General features: G+C 42.4%; 1 protein-coding gene across 2 annotated transcripts; it reads left to right on the top strand.

Annotated features, from left to right (window-relative positions):
* Positions 1–55: 55 nt before the first annotated feature.
* MRPL47 (mitochondrial ribosomal protein L47) lies at positions 56–15,902 on the top strand. Of its 2 annotated transcripts, none has more exons than XM_074963523.1 (7): positions 56–193; positions 5,263–5,408; positions 6,048–6,108; positions 6,814–6,910; positions 7,931–8,061; positions 9,598–9,693; positions 14,169–15,890. In XM_074963523.1, exons 1-7 carry the CDS (start codon positions 108–110, stop codon positions 14,281–14,283), a joined length of 732 nt encoding a protein of 243 aa, XP_074819624.1. In that variant the 5' UTR covers positions 56–107; the 3' UTR covers positions 14,284–15,890. The 2 variants fall into 2 exon arrangements, with proteins under 2 accessions (XP_074819624.1, XP_074819625.1); XM_074963524.1 differs by having other exon boundaries at positions 100–239; positions 14,169–15,902.
* The last annotated feature ends 656 nt before the right edge of the window (positions 15,903–16,558 follow it).

Below are 16,558 nucleotides of genomic sequence, written 5' to 3' on the forward strand. Positions count from 1 at the left end.
CCACCATCTTGGAATCGGGCACGTTGTCCTGTAATTGTACCCGTAAGGCCCTCTCCTTCCGGTCTCGCAGCCGGAAGTGGCCGGTGGCGCAAGGCATTGGGGGCATCATGGCGGCTACCCTTTGCCGGCGCTTCTTCAGCGCTTTGAGGGTCTCGGGAGTGTTACAGGCCCCGCCAGCCACCTGCTTTCCAGGGTAGGGGCCCGTTGAGCGGGGTGACTGGTTCCGGTGGGGCGGGGAGGTGAGCTGGCCTGGGAAGGGGGTGTGGAGCATGTGGTGACCCCCCGGCCGTGGCAGGGGGGCTGCGTTGGGCGGGCGTTTTGGGTTGTTGAGTTGGGGGGCCGTGGGGTGGCCCGGTCCGCGCACTGTGTGCCGGGGGCGGCTGAGGGCCGGGGGCGGTGGTGGCCGTTGAACAGCTGAGGAAAAGGGGCCGTTGGCCTTTGGTAGGCTGACGGGCCTGTTGGGCCAAAGTGTGTTCATTGGAAATAGAAAAGGAGGACTTGTGGCACCTTACAGACGAACAAATTTATTTGAGCATAAGCTTTCACGAGCTACAGCTCACTTCCTCGGATGCATGCAGTGGAAAATACAGTAGGGGGATTTTATATACACAGAGAACATGAAACAATGGGTGTTACCATACACACTGTAAGGAGAGTGATCAGGTAAGGTGAGCTATTTACCAGCAGGAGAGAGAAAAAAAACCTTTTGTAGTGATAATCAAGGTGGGCCATTTCCAGCAGTTGACAAGAACGTCTGAGGAACAGTAGGGGGAGAGGGGAAGGGGAAGGGGAATAAACAAGGGGAAATAGTTTTAGTTTGTGTAATGACACATCCACTCCCAGTCTTTATTCAAGCCTCAGTTAATGGTATCCAGTTTGCAAATTAATTCCAATTCAGCAGTCTCCCGTTGGAGTCTGTTTTTGAAGTTTTTTTTGTTGAAGAATTGCGACTTTTATGTCTGTAATCGAGTGATCAGACAGATTGAAGTCTTCTCTGACTGGTTTTTGAATGTTATAATTCTTGACGTCTGATTTGTGTCCATTTATTCTTTTATGTAGAGACTGTCCAGTTTGGCCAATGTACATGGCAGAGGGGCATTGCTGGCACATGATGGCATATATCACATTGGTAGATGTGCAGGTGAATGAGCCTCTTATGATGTGGCTGATGTGATTAGGCCCTATGATGGTGTCCCCTGAATAGATATGTGGGCACAGTTGGCAACGGGCTTTGTTGCAAGGGTGCGTTCCTGGGTTAGTGTTTTTGTTGTGTGGTGTGAGGTTGCTGGTGAGTATTTGCTTCAGGTTTCGGGGCTGTCTGTAAGCAAGGACTGGCCTGTCTCCCAAGATCTGTGAGAGTGATGGGTTGTCCTTCAGGATAGGTTTAGATCCTTGATGATGCGCTGGAGAGGTTTTAGTTGGGGGCTGAAGGTGACGGCTAGTGGCGTTCTGCTATTTTCTTTGTTGGGCCTGTCCTGTAGTAGGTAACTTCTGGGTACTCTTCTGGCTGTGTCAATCTGTTTCTTCACTTCAGCAGGTGGGTACTGTAGTTGTAAGAACGCTTGATAGAGATCTTGTAGGTATTTGTCTCTGGCTGAGGGGTTGGAGCAAATTCGGTTGTATCGTAGAGCTGGGCTGTAGACAATGGATCGTGTGGTGTGGTCTGGATGAAAGCTGGAGGCACATAGGTAAGTATAGCGGTCAGTAGGTTTCTGGTATAGGGTGGTGTTTATGTGACCATCGCTTATTAGCACCGTAGTGTCCAGGAAGTGGATCTCGTGTGGACTGGTCCAGGCTGAGGTTGATGGTGGGATGCAAATTGTTGAAATCACGGTGGAATTCCTCAAGGGCTTCTTTTCCATGCGTCCAGATGATGAAGATGTCATCAATGTCGTGCAAGTAGAATAGGGGCATTAGGGGACGGGAGCTGAGGAAGCGTTGTTCTAAGTCAGCCATAAAAATGTTGGCATACTGTGGGGCCATGCGGGTAACCATAGCAGTGCCGCTGATTTGAAGGTATACATTGTCCCCAAATGTGAAATAGTTATGGGTGAGGACAAAGTCACAAAGTTCAGCCACCAGGTTTGCTGTGACGTTATCGGGGATACTGTTCCTGACTGCTTGTAGTCCGTCTTTGTGTGGAATGTTGGTGTAGAGGGCTTCTGCATCCATAATGGCTAGGATGGTGTTTTCAGGAAGATCACGGATGGATTGTAGTTTCCTCAGGAAGTCAGTGGTGTCTCGAAGATAGCTAGGAGTGCTGGTAGCGTAGGGCCTGAGGAGGGAGTCTACATAGCCAGACAATCCTGCTGTCAGGGTCCAATGCCTGAGATGGTGGGGCGTCCAGGATTTCCAGGTTTATGGATCTTGGGTAGCAGATAGAATACCCCTGTTGGGGGTTCTAGGGGTGTGTCTGTGCGGATTTACTCTTGTGCTTTTTCAGGGAGTTCCTTGAGCAGATGGTGTAGTTTCTTTTGGTAACCCTCAGTGGGATCAGAGGGTAATGGCTTGTAGAATGTGGTGTTGGAGAGCTGCCGAGCAGCCTCTTGTTCATATTCTGACCTATTCATGATGACAACATCCGATGAAGTGAACTGTAGCTCACAAAAGCTTATGCTCAAATAAATTTTTTAGTCTCTAAGGTGCCAAAAGTACTCCTTTTCTTTTTGTGGATACAGACTAACGTGGCTACTACTCTGAAACTGTTTACTGGAAATAGCTACGCTTTGTGGCAGACCTAGGGCCATTCTGATGTAGCCTGCCAGCAATGTTCTGCACGCAGAGCCTGCAGCGAATGGGATTATGGCCCTTACAATGGGGTAAGCCTAGCAGCCCTAGGGCAGTTCATCCCCCGAAATCCAGCCCAAAACAGTGGTGCCCCAGATTGATGCTGGATGTTGTGCTTTGGCCTCTCTGAAATGAATTGGCAACTAGAATCCAGCTCCTAATGGACCACCTCTAAAAAACACTGTCAAAATAACAGCAAAATCTTCAGTCTATTTGTTTGCAAAGAGCTTTACTATATTCTGTTCGGGTCCTTACGGTACCTATCCCCATAATATTTCAACATCTAGTTTATCAGCTATGTAATGAAGGAATAGTTTCACCAAGTGCTAATGAAATTCATTCTCCTCCTGGGGACAATCAGGCGTGAAACTGCCATTGGGCAAAGTCCTCCTCTTGAATAATAATTTATACAGTCTTTAATATACACATGCAGCAAGCAAGACTATGTATGCATTCATTCTTTTGGATAATTTGTCCCTCTCTTTAGAAGGATGAAGCTCTGACTAAACCCAGATTGGTACTTAGTGAGATTTCACAATAATTAATATCTGAGAAACATTCATCTGTTTCTCAAAACAATGTATTGAAATTTCACATTTAGATTTTAGTACAGCTGGTTGTAATGGAATCCGAGTTACGCTACAGAAAACTGTGGAATATGTCTCAGCTGTACCTTGTCAGAAGGGATTACGTTAATTTTTTGATCCGCACTTATTTCCATCCCACACAAAATAGGTGTTCTCTTTATTATTGTAAACTGACATCAGAAATAACAAATCTTGAAAATTGACATTATATTAACAAAAAAATACAGGCTAAAGAAATTAATCTGCCAATATATGGGACTCCCTCATTTGCTATTGATGTCTGCTAATTTGGGGTTTTGCAGCCCAGTGCACATGTGGGCATGTAAATTAAAAGCTTGCATTTCAAGATAATGAAGTTTGTAACAAACATTTTCTCCATGCTAGTAGCCAGAGGCATTACTTTATTGTTCAGCCGATAAAATCAGAAAGGTCTAGTTTCTTTACTACAGTTGCTGCTGAGAGAGCCCACAAGCGTGCCAGCTGTGTTGGAACTTGCTCACTAGAACTAGACATATTACCAATTCATTTCACAAAGACCCTAAATTGATATTCAGGGGCATTATCAAATTTAGTCACTACGAGAAGGATAACTTGATAGTCTAAACCAGTGGTTCTCAAACATTTTTTTTGTGGACCACTTGAAAATTGCTGAGGGTCTTGGCGGACCACTTAAGGAGCTTTCCAAACATTGTTTGTACCATTAGCTAACTATTGTAAAGCACTTTGGATAAAAATACTATATAAAAAAAACCTTAATAATTGTTTTTTTGTTCTATAAATAAAAGCACACAACTCATATTTTAATATCAGTAGTCTTCCTTTCTAATGTGATGGATGTGCCCTCTCTCCCCCACTGCAGCAGACCCTGAGCTGGGGCTGGAAAGGAGGGGGTCTCTCCCTCTCTCCCCTGTGGCGGCAGCGCCCGAGCTGGGGCTGGAAAGGAGGGCCGTCTTTCCCTGGCAGCTGCAGCTCTGGAGCTGGGGAGAGTCGCCTCTTTCTCTGGCCGCTGCAGCCCTGCACATCCCAAATTCCTCCCCACCCCCTTTTCTCACCCCACTGCCCCCTCTCACATGTGTGTCTTCTCCAGGGTCCAGGCACCTAATTAGTGGAGCCATGCTTGCGCGGCTCCAGTAATTAGGTGGGTGGCCCTTCATTCTCTAAGGTGCGCACCTTAGAGGGAACTATCTGCAGACCACCTGAATGGAGCTCACAGACCACAGCTTGAGAACCTCTGGTCTAAACATTAGGTTTGCAGTAGCTATACTCCCTTGAAAAATAGGTTCTTGACAGAGTTTGAAGTAGTTAGTTATTTCCAGGTAATATTAGAGTTTCCACAGGTGATACTTTAAAGACAGAAGCTCCATGTCGATGTTAAAGGTCCTTCAGCATTTTTTGTAATAACGGCGTCTTCCTGCACATAATATTAGTGTTATGAAACACAGTACTTGCTTTGTTTCTGCATGTCATTCTTGTTTTTTGTAAATGCTGTTTTTACCAGTTATTTATTATTTGTTTCGTAGTAGTGCCTAGAAGTCTCAACCATGATCCAGGCCTCTTTGTGCTCAGCACTACTCAAACGCATAAGAGACAATCCCTTGCTCAGGAAGCTTATAAACAAATGAGAACAAGACACACACAGACGGAGAGGGGAAATGAAAATAGAGATGATGTGTCTGACATTGACAGAGCCAGGAACTGACCCATGTCTTTTGACTCTCTCTCCAGTGGACCCTGCAGCCTCCAGTGTTGGAGAACCTGCAAATAGAAAACTTGTTACAATCAGAATAGGAAGGTGTCCATGAGAATGGAAAGGAGGGCAACGTTCGTATTTAGCAGATTTCTTTCTTTTTCCTAATCAAATATATATTTTTCTTTACCTTTGTTGCAGATTAACCTTGAATCTGCTCCATAAGAACACTACTAAAGTAGAGCCCATCTATCAGTGTAAGTTTCTCCATACTACTTTATCACGGAAAGGACTGGAGGAGTTTTTTGATGACCCAAAAAACTGGGGAGAAACTGTAGTTAAATCTGGTGAGTTATTTTTAACCTTTTGGGTTTGGTGTCTTTGATATACTTCTGCTATTAAAAATATGCAAATTAATATGCAGGATTTTAGAAGGTATTTAGTGGCAATATGTCATGCCACTTCTTGTATATTCATTTGCTTTTTCTATTTTAATTCTGTGTTAATACAAGTGGAACATTTATTATGCAGAGCAGAGACAAAATGTCTAAGCCCTGTAGCCCAGCATATAGTCTTCAACCATGTTGTCATGTGACGTGAGATCACAGAAAGGGTTGCACTTCTAACTCTGAACAAGGAACTTTATTCGAATAAGGAAAACAGTAATATCCCTAAAGCTACTTTTGTGTGTCTCTCCCTCTCCCTCTCTCCTTCTGCCTACAACTTTCCCTAGCTCTGAATGCCTGCTACAAGTATTAGGGAACAGTACAGTTTCTTTCACATTTGAGCATGGTCTTGTTTTCTAAGTAAGGTTGGGTCTGGTCAGTATTTCAATGTCATCTACGAGGAAAAAGCTGCAAAAATTGGTGTTTGTAATTTGACATTCTTTCCAGGGAATCAACGTGGTGTGCAGGTGGAAATATTTTTTTAGAAAATGGATCATTTTTAGATTAAATCACTGTTTTTTGTTGCTGTTGTTTTTACAGGGGATGAGTGGCATGCAAAACATCTAAGAAACAAGAGTAATGAAGATTTGCACAAACTTTGGTAAGTGTTTTAGTGCAGTGTTTCCTATCCTTTTGGGGCAGTTGTGCCAGTTTTCATATAAAAGACATGGCTGTATTAGCCAGTGAACTCAGTTTTCCACTCAGTTGTGCACACTCTAACCTGCACTGGGGTTCTAATTCTGGTCAGAGTATGTACAGTGTATTGCAGGTAGAAGTGGTGAATTAGGCTCCAGTGCAGAAGAGTCCAATGTGGCCCATCAGTTAAGGATGTTTTTTAAAAGGTTTATATAAAAATGTGTGGTCTCATGGACAGAGGATGGGTCTAGGGGTTAAGACACAGGGGGTTCTAATTCCTGCCTTTGCCACTGACTTTGTGAGCTTGGGATAAATGACTTTAGTCCTGTGTCCCTCAGTTTCTCCAACTGTAAAAACAGGAAATGATGGTGTTTACCTATCCTTTGTAAAGTGCTGTGAAATCACAGAGGAAAAAGCCTGTTAAAAGTAAATCAGATGGTTAGCATTGCAAGATCTTTAGCAATACAACTTAAGTAACACAGGCAAGGAATTTAGAAAAACAAAACAAAAAAACCCAGACTTGACGTTGGGAGCCCAGAGTACCAGACACAAAATCGTGTAATCCCAGCGGTTGAGAATCACTATTTAAGTGAATAATTTACAAGCATGTTAGCACTAAAACTTAACTCTGATTTCTGACCGTATTGTACTGTTATGTTCTTTGATCCAGGTATGTCCTACTGAAAGAGAAAAATATGCTTTTAACTCTAGAGCAAGAAGCAAAGCGACAGAGTTTACCTATGCCAAGTCCGGAACGATTAGAAAAGGTAACTTTTTCATATAAGCTAAAAACATCACTGCAGGTAAACTTTTTGTGTGAAAGATGCAATGTTTGCAAACCTGTAAAAGACAGTTCCCAGAATTATGTTCCTGATTCATTTTGCTTAGGGTAGCAATGTAAAAGTTAACTTGTTCCAAAGCCTTTCTCACCTCCTATACTTCCTAATTGTAAAGGTGGTTAAGCACTGGAATAAATTGCCTAGGGATGTTGTGGAATCTCCATCATTGGAGGTTTTTAAGAGCAGGCTAGACAAACGCCTGTCAAGGATGGTCTAGATAATACTTAGTCCTGCCATGAGGGCAGGGGACTGGACTAGATGACCTCTCGAGGTCCCTTCCACTCCTATGAGTCTATGTTAATTCATATTCATATTAAATCACCTTTTTCATTCCACTGAAACTGATTTCACAGTCATTTCTGGTATCTTTTCCTGGCCCAAGTTGCAGCCCACCCATATTCTTATCCTTGAACTTTCTGCCTTCACCTCCTTCGTTTTCTATCTTCCCTGGGCCTCTATGAACCTGTGACCTCTTGGTTCTTTTCTCATTTCTCTGACTCTTTCAGTGTCTCCTTCTCTAACATTTGCCTTCAGTTTTCTGACCTTGTTTGCCTACACATTTCTCTCCCTACTTTAACCTTACAGACTTCATCTACTCACACGTGAATCATGGAAACAAGGTTTCTAGCTGGAAAAGTGTTGAGAAGCTTCTGGTCAAATGTTATAGTTTGGCCATTGCTGCTCTCTGATCATCTAATAGGAACCGAGTCTCTAACCAGACCCCAAGTTGCCAACCAGCTTGACAAACCGTTTCCATGAACTCTGTCAGAAATGCAGATAAAATCTGCATATTTTCAGTTGTTTTCCACAACCTACCAGCATCAACTCATTGTCTGGATTGAGCCTTAGCCAGCTGGCACCTAAACTAAAAGTTCCTCAGTTTAAGCATAGATCAGAAGCCAACATTGTGGCTTCAGTGTCATGTTGAAATGGTTATTCTGTTTTCAGGTGGAAAAGTCTATGGGAAGAATAGACTTAGTTATTAAAGAAAGAGAAGTTGCTCTGCGGCTGTTACAAACAGGCCACGAAAACCCACGACCTGGCGAGTGGAGAAATGACTTCTTAGGACGCACCTACTGGTATGGGAAAGAGGATTACTGTTCTATATGTGCAGAGCTGTAGGAGGTATCAGTACTATCAAAAACAGAAACATCTTACAGAAAAAGAGTCAGATAACATGTCTATTGTGGAAAAAGCATCTTTTTAACCTTATCAAGAACAAGCAATATTTACTAAACATTAATACCTTTGGGGATGTATTTCATCACTGGCAACTTTGCTAAGCCGTTAGCTGGGCTGGGGTGGTGGTAACCACTCTCTCGCAGTTCCATGGATAAATCACCGGATAAACAGCAAACAGAGCTTAGTCTCATTTATATTCCAAGTTTTACAGTATTGGGGGTCCTGGTTACAAGATGGTAGCCCCCTGACGTGGTTGAAATATGGTTCAGTCTTGCTGTGCCGATGAGTTAAAAGTGTTTCCAAGTTGTGCTATAGGCCTGGACTTTTCTCAGCTGCATTGCAAGACTACTGTATTAAGTAGGGTTGCCAATTTTGTATTATTTAAAAAACGGACACTCCAGCAGGAGCATTGGAACCTCCCATGCCCCTTGTTCGCTCCTCTTCCTCCGTTGCTTGCTCCGCCTCCCACCTCCTGTCCGGGTCAGGAGGGACTTTTCTGCAGAGCCAGGGCTGGGAGCTGCAGCCACCTGACACAGGTAGGAGGCGGCCCTGGCTGAATAGGATGCCTCCCCTGCCCTTTGTAACCAGAAACTGTGAAGTCCCCTTTTTTGACCAGACTTTTCGGTTGAAAACTGGACCTGGCCAATGGCCATCCTCGTGTTCAGGGGCAACTATGTAACCTAGTCTTCCAAAAACTATAGGACTTACAGTGTAGATGGGACTACATGTAGATGGATTCGGGATCTGCTATCATTGTTGACAGGTATTTTAAATTGTTGTTTGTAAACTCTGTAAATTAAAGTAGACTATATCCAATAAACTCCAGTAAACTTAGATTCAGGGTGAAATCCTGGCCCTATCAAAGTCAATGGCAAAATTCCCACTAACTTTAATAGGGCCAGGATTTTACCTTCAGTGTAATAGCATTTTGAGAAAGTTTCTGTATTCTGCACTGGAGTGACAGGAATTTGAGGAGATAGAGAGAGAACCTCCCTCCGCCTTCTTTGAGTTATAATTTTTGGTTGCACACCCCTCCCCCCAAACTCAGATAGCTAGGTGGCATGCTGAGGTGAGTCAGGGGGTGGAGGTGGTGCTCTCTCCCCGGGCCCTGCTGTGCAGAGCTGGCCCCCTAAAATGGAAGTCAAACTATGCTTATGGAGGGCCACCCGGCACCCCATGGAGCAGGAGCCTAGTGCCCCAAGCTCCTCCACTTCCGGCGGCTGAAGCCTGGAGCCTTGAGACACCCCCTGCCGCTGTGGAGCTTTTCTAGCAGGTTGCGGGGGGCCTCAAAGAAAAAGGTTGAGAACCCCTGGACTAGACAGCAGTACCTACCCACTTGAACAAAAAAGAGCAGCTTTGTTACAATCCATTAACTGAGATGCAGCAATCTAAATGCTGGATAATACTGTAATCAATTTGTATGTCATTGGCAGGTACAATTCCAAAGAGTGGCCAATACCTTGGTACCTAAACAAAAAATACAACAGGAGGAAATTCTTCTACTCGCCACGTGTGAAACATTTCATCAGGTAATTTGAAATGGAAAGGAAAATTCTCTGACCCTGTTTGTTGTGTACTTGTCTAGGTCTTCCAGCCTTGTAAAGGACAGTCTTATTGCTTTTTCTAGTTTGTGGATTGTTTTTTTTCCTTTACAGGGTGGGGAAGAGGTGACACTGAACAAAAACTGTTTAAGACCCTGATTCTGCAAGCACTTAGGCATGTGCTTAATTTTAGGCATGTGAGTAGTCCCCTTGAAACCAATGGGATTACTTATCTGTTTAAAGCTAAGCACGTCTGTAAGAGGTCCCAGTTCTGCGAACACAGTCATTGTCACGTTCCTAGTGTATAATTGGTTCTGGGTACAGCTGAATAACTGTTGGAGATGACATGATGTCTTATACTGTATCCCAGCTTCTTTGAAGTTGTCACCATTTATCTTCTGGGTCTGACTTTGCTTAAAGAAATTTTGGCTGGTAATATTTTACAGAGCACTTTTAATCCCAGAAGACTTTTACCAATAATATGAATGAATCCCTTCCAGGTGTGTAGCACACTAACTGTGTGAAGGTAAAATCTGAGCCATGTATACCAGGCCATATCTTTATTCTTTTGAAAGTGCCCTGGCTCTTTAATATACACAGAGCAGAGATAAGACCAATTTCAAAGACCGCCCACATAGCATACTACATGGAACTCAAGCTTACTTCTCTCGGAAAGATGAAGGAATGAGTCAACCCTGCCTGCATTCTAATTTATAGTTTCATGCAGTGTTAGAATTCCAAAGATGATGATTTGCACAAAGCACCCGCCCTACATTTGGTGCTATGCATATTAATTATGATAAAACGCTTAAGACCATTTCTCTCGTCTCCTAATAAATTTAGTCTGGCCATAGCTTATATAACCCTGAATCTGATCGCTTCTAAATGTTGTACAGCTTCTTTCATACAAACTAAGTTGTATGGTATTTTGGTTGATTTCAGTGGCACTCTTCCCATCTCAGCCTGCCATGCTGACCCAGAATTGTATATAATATTCTGAATGTTATCTTATTTATTATTATCTGCCTAACGGTTCCACAACACCAGCTGCTTAATTATGGTCAGCATCTCTGATAAAATCCTGAGATCATTTGCCTTTTTACTGCTGCCAGATATTATGCAGATGGTTCTGATGCATAAATCACTCCTATGTCACACACTCATCTGTAATTAGCATGGTTTGCATGTAGATTACAAAATGTTTTTTCCTTGTTATACTTCTGCAGATTGAGCTGCATGGGCTACTTAGCCATTTATAAGCCTCATCTATCAGTCATTCTGAATTATAGCTTGCTCTACTCTTTTCTGATCCCATTTTCTGTCAAATTTATCCACCTGCAAAATTGTTCTGTACTCCAAAGTTATTTTATGTGGAAAGCAACCAAGGTTTTTTCTCCTATGAACACCTCCCCACACTTGTTACCTCTAGGATTCAGAGTGGAGGAAAAAACTGTGCTACTGTACCCACGATTGCTGACTATTTCTGCTAACAGCAGTGAAAGTTAATACTGTTATTGCTCTCGCTAATGTAACCAGTGGCCTCTTTCTGACCATGTATTATGAGGGCTTGATCTATCCTATTTTTCTGCTCCTTTTGCCACTGTCACCCAACCCCTCCTCCTCACTTCTCTCCTCTATGCTTTCTTGACTAGTTCTTTAGCAGCTCGCTTGGTGGCTTCATCTTCTCTCCTTTTCACTCTTACATTACTCCAGAGTTCCATTCTTGGTCCCTTCTCTTCTCCCTCAACCTTATGCCATCTTCATCCCAATCTCTGCCCCTCTAGTCAAGCTTGCAACTATCTGACAAACTCAGGATGGCAAAGACTGAACTTCCTCTGCACCATTTCTTTTTCATGGTCAATTCTTTGGTCCTTCCCAAGCACCAGCCTATCAACCTCAGTTTCAATGGACTTCTAACTCTCTTGCATTCAGGCTAATACTAAATCCTTTCACTTCCTATACAACATTCATAGAATCATAGAATATCAGGGATGGAAGGGACCTCAGGAGGTCATCTAGTCCAACCCCCTGCTCAAAGCAGGACCAATCCCCAATCAAATCATCCCAGCCAGGGCTTTGTCAAGCCTGACCTTAAAAACTTCCAAGGAAGGAGATTCTACCACCTCCCTAGGTAACGCATTCCAGTGTTTCACCACCCTCCTAGTGAAAAAGTTTTTCCTAATATCCAACCTAAACCTCCCCCACTGCAACTTGAGACCATTACTCCTTGTCCTGTCCTCTTCTACCACTGAGAATAGTCTAGAACCATCCTCTCTGGAACCACCTCTCAGGTAGTTGAAAGCCACTATCAAATCCCCCCTCATTCTTTTCTTCCGTAGACTAAACATTCCCAGTTCCCTCAGCCTCTCCTCATAAGTCATGTGTTCCAGACCCCTAATCATTTTTGTTGCCCTTCGCTGGACTCTCTCCAATTTCTCCACATCCTTCTTGTAGTGTGGGGCCCAAAACTGGACACAGTACTCCAGATGAGGCCTCACCAATGTTGAATAGAGGGGAACGATCACATCCCTCGATCTGCTCACTATGCCCCTACTTATACATCCCAAAATGCCATTGGCCTTCTTGGCAACAAGGGCACACTGCTGACTCATATCCAGCTTCTCGTCCACTGTAACCCCTAGGTCCTTTTCCGCAGAACTGCTGCCTAGCCATTCGGTCCCTAGTCTGTAGCGGTGCATTGGGTTCTTCCGTCCTAAGTGCAGGACCCTGCACTTATCCTTATTGAACCTCATCAGGTTTCTTTTGGCCCAATCCTCCAATTTGTCTAGGTCCCTCTGTATCCTATCCCTGCCCTCCAGCGTATCTACCACTCCTCCCAGTTTAGTATCATTCTCAAATTTGCTGAGAGTGCAATCCACACCATCCTCCAGATCATTTATGAAGATATTGAACAAAACCGACCCCTGGGGCACTCCACTTGACACCGGCTGCCAACTAGACATGGAGCCATTGATCACTACCCGTTGAGCCCGACAATCTAGCCAACTTTCTACCCACCTTATAGTGCATTCATCCAGCCCATACTTCTTTAACTTGCTGACAAGAATACTGTGGGAGACCGTGTCAAAAGCTTTGCTAAAGTCAAGAAACAATACATCCACTGCTTTCCCTTCATCCACAGAATCAGTAATCTCATCATAGAAGGCGATTAGATTAGTCAGGCATGACCTACCCTTGGTGAATCCATGCTGACTGTTCCTGATCACTTTCCTCTTGTGTAAGTGCTTCAGCATTGATTCCTTGAGGACCTGCTCCATGATTTTTCCAGGGACTGAGGTGAGGCTGACTGGCCTGTAGTTCCCAGGATCCTCCTTCTTCCCTTTTTTAAAGATTGGCACTACATTAGCCTTTTTCCAGTCATCCGGGACTTCCCCCATTCGCCACGAGTTTTCAAAGACATTCTGTCTTGATGACCCTATCCATTCTCCATACCTTGATAATCCTCCTGTCTGGACTTTCCTAGTATCCATCTAAACATGCTCCAGTCTAGTCACTAGAAAAGATCTCGTATTGCACACTACCACAAAGCAACTTAACCCAGTTCCTGCTTATTATTTTGACCTGGGACTATATCTCTACTGGCAACCTCTTTTCCTAAAACAACTTTTAACTCCTTTCACTGTTGCTACTTCATCTTGAACTGTTAATCTGTTGTATTTACAGTATCAAGCGCTTGTTTGAAATCAGTTATGTCCACTGTTTCATTATTAAATACCATGTAGGGAATGTACTCCAGTTACTGAAAACTACTGTCAGGAACTGGTATGTTTCCTGGTTTAGAGGGGTGATTAACTGGAGAAACATCTTCTCTGCAGCTTCTGTAAACTAAAAACAACTTCAGGTATTTTCCCCTGGGAGCCTGTTTTCTCCTTTTATTTTTCATTGCTGCTCTCTTAATTTGTTCACTTCAGACATTTATACTTCATAAATATACCATGCATCTTATATTACTGTAAAGCATTTGATACAATTTCAATGAAATAAACTTTTCATGTTGGAGCTATGGCAGAACTGCCCTTTCCCTGTGACTAGCAGGGGAAAAGCATGAATAAAAGGTGAGTTCATAAGACTTGGAGCAGTGGGGACCTGGCCTAGCTCATTATTGCTAATATAAAGTAGGGGCCTTTTCTCCTCTTTATTTCCAGCTTCTACCCATCATAGCAACTGTTATCAGTATTGGCTGGGCCCAGGTCTTGAAGCCAGCACAAGCCTCTGATATAAATTCTTGATATTGATTGCTGAACTTGAGTCTCCAAGTGAACTCTTGTTAATGGAAGCCAGCTTACCCAGTTAAATTAATTGCCCAGTTTGAAAGTCTTAGGAAATTCAATAAAGTGATACAAAAAAAATCTTCAAAATTTAGGCATAAGTGATATGACTGGGAGAAATGTGTTGGACTACAATGAAATTTAACAATTAATGCTTATTTTTCTTCATTACAGACTCAGAATAGAACAACACTTGAAAAAACAAGCAAGGATGAAAAGCTTAGAAAAAAAGAAACAGCTCCTTTTACAAAAGAAATTCCCTCACCTTGCTGCACAATCACAGAATTAATAAAGCTGGAAGAGTGATGCAAGTAATAGTTTTACTGCAGTAGTCTTAAGATGCTACATGTGACTGGCATGTAGTGTGAACATTTTCAGTGGGCAGCAGATAAAGAACAGGGCTGCCTGTGAGGGTTTTTTGTTCTTTGATTTTTTTTTTCCCTGCCCAAATAAAGCTCCTCAACCCGAAAAATAAAATTCATATCTGGGTTGTGAGACCTTCAGAGCGAAACAATATAAACTTGTGCTGAGTCATTTAACTGATTTCTGGAAAAGTAATATTTCATCAACCAGGTGATGAAAATTAATGCTTTGATATTGTCATTTACTATAAAGCTGACCTGTATGCTTAACAGTAAAAAAGCATATGCAAGACAGATTGCAATCAAGGCAGTTGTAGACATGTGTCTGCTTTAGCTTTTAATGAAGGTCTTCTCTCCCTTTATTTTTGCACTTAACACTTAGTGTAGCATATTATACAAGCTATAGCAGCTGTCCAATGCACTCGACTGTCCTATTTAAGTACAACAACACATGCATTAGGCAGAAAATTACAGTAAAATCAAGTAGGTTAGGAAAGGAATAGAAAGCTCAAGAGCAATATTCTACAGAAAGTAATAAGTTTGAGAAGTTCTCTATCAAATTAATTTTAAATCTGGCTTGATAGCTGTGTCCAAGTTTCCTTAGTAAGGAGGGAGTAGCTTGAGGATAGCATAGGCTAGATTCCTGGTTATCTTTGGTAGATTCAGTGGAAATGTTCACATTCTCTAACAGCCTTATACTTATTTTTGTAAGTTACTGGCTCTTTGCTTTATCACATCAGAGCCTGCAGCCTAACTGTGCTCCTGACAGGGGAAAGCTTTCAAATATTCTTCAGAAATAAATATTAGTAGCACAACACTTGACACCTAAGTAACAAGTTAAGGACAACATTGCTAATTAAAGTTTAGGTAGTTTTAGATGTACATAGCAATACCCAGCTCTTCCTGATTAATAAAGATATTTAGAAAAGTGAAATTTTCATAGTTGTAGCAGAAGCATTTGTTAGCTGTTAATTGAATACACCTGGTGCAGGGATCTACTATGGAGACTTAATTGACAGGGGACAAATTAATTCTACAGCATTGAAAATGTGTATGTAACTTGAGCTGCCTAAAATCTGTATCTGTACAGAAGGCAATTATTCCCTTACAAAAAAGACTTTCACTTGTAGAACATGTTTGGTCTTCCAGAATGTTAAGAAATAAATCAAAAATTAAGCGTGCAGTTAGTAGTACCTGTTTGAAAGAAGTAGCTTCGAAGGAAAGGACAAATGTGGCTAGATTCAACCATGCTATATGCAGCTACAACCACCTTAGATTCAATTAATTGTCCCAGTCAAGGCAGAAGAGAACTTATTCCTGTCTTTAAGTGAAACTCTACTTTTACCTAGAAAGAGTAGGTAAGACATGAGCTTATTCATCTTTAGTACTCTATTTCATAGTGAACGGCAGTTGAGTTGCATACCAATAACCACTCATTAAATCTTTTACAAAATTAAAGCAGAATCACTGTTTACAAATATGATAACGTTCCACAAAACTAGCTACATTTAACACCACCACCTGCAAAAGTAATGGAATAAAATAGGATGGGCTGTGATGGAATCAAATACCTGAGAAAAAATTAGCCTTCCTAAATACTCCCTGCAGCATAAAGGAGGAACAGCAAAAAATGCAGGGAGTGGTTTGTTTTTAAGGAGGTGAATTGTTTTTGCTTTGAGAAAGCCACGAGTTAACTGTTCGCAGATGAGTTTTTTTAATTATACTATAATTTTTTTTCTGTCCTTAGAAAGTACACTGTGCTTTCCCTCACTCTATAATTGATTGAGGGGTATAAATTATTCCATTATCTACACACAACAAACAGGCTCTGGCATTCTGCCTCAGTGTTTTCCTCCTTAAGTTTAGGAAGTAATAATAAGTCAACTTCATCTTGCCTTTTTGCCAGCATACATCCAATACATCCTGACATTTCACTAATGGCACTTGAATGTGGTTGTACAGGTATAAGAGTCTTGTTTACTTTCACCATTTAACTTTCCCCTAGTCAGTTTGTTTCTCCTACCCTGACTGCCAGAATGATCTCCCCTCTCTGTATGCCATACTGCAGTTGCAGTCAGAGGTACCTGAGTTGGATCCTGCCTTGTTTTGAGAGAGGGCAGTGCTAGCAGTGTTCTCCACCAGCCCTGAGAATCTGGAACTTGTTCTCTCCCTTTGATCCAAAATAGCCCAGCTGATGACCAT

This window comes from Natator depressus, chromosome 9, assembly GCF_965152275.1.
Source record: "Natator depressus isolate rNatDep1 chromosome 9, rNatDep2.hap1, whole genome shotgun sequence".
Classification (NCBI taxonomy): domain Eukaryota; kingdom Metazoa; phylum Chordata; order Testudines; family Cheloniidae; genus Natator; species Natator depressus.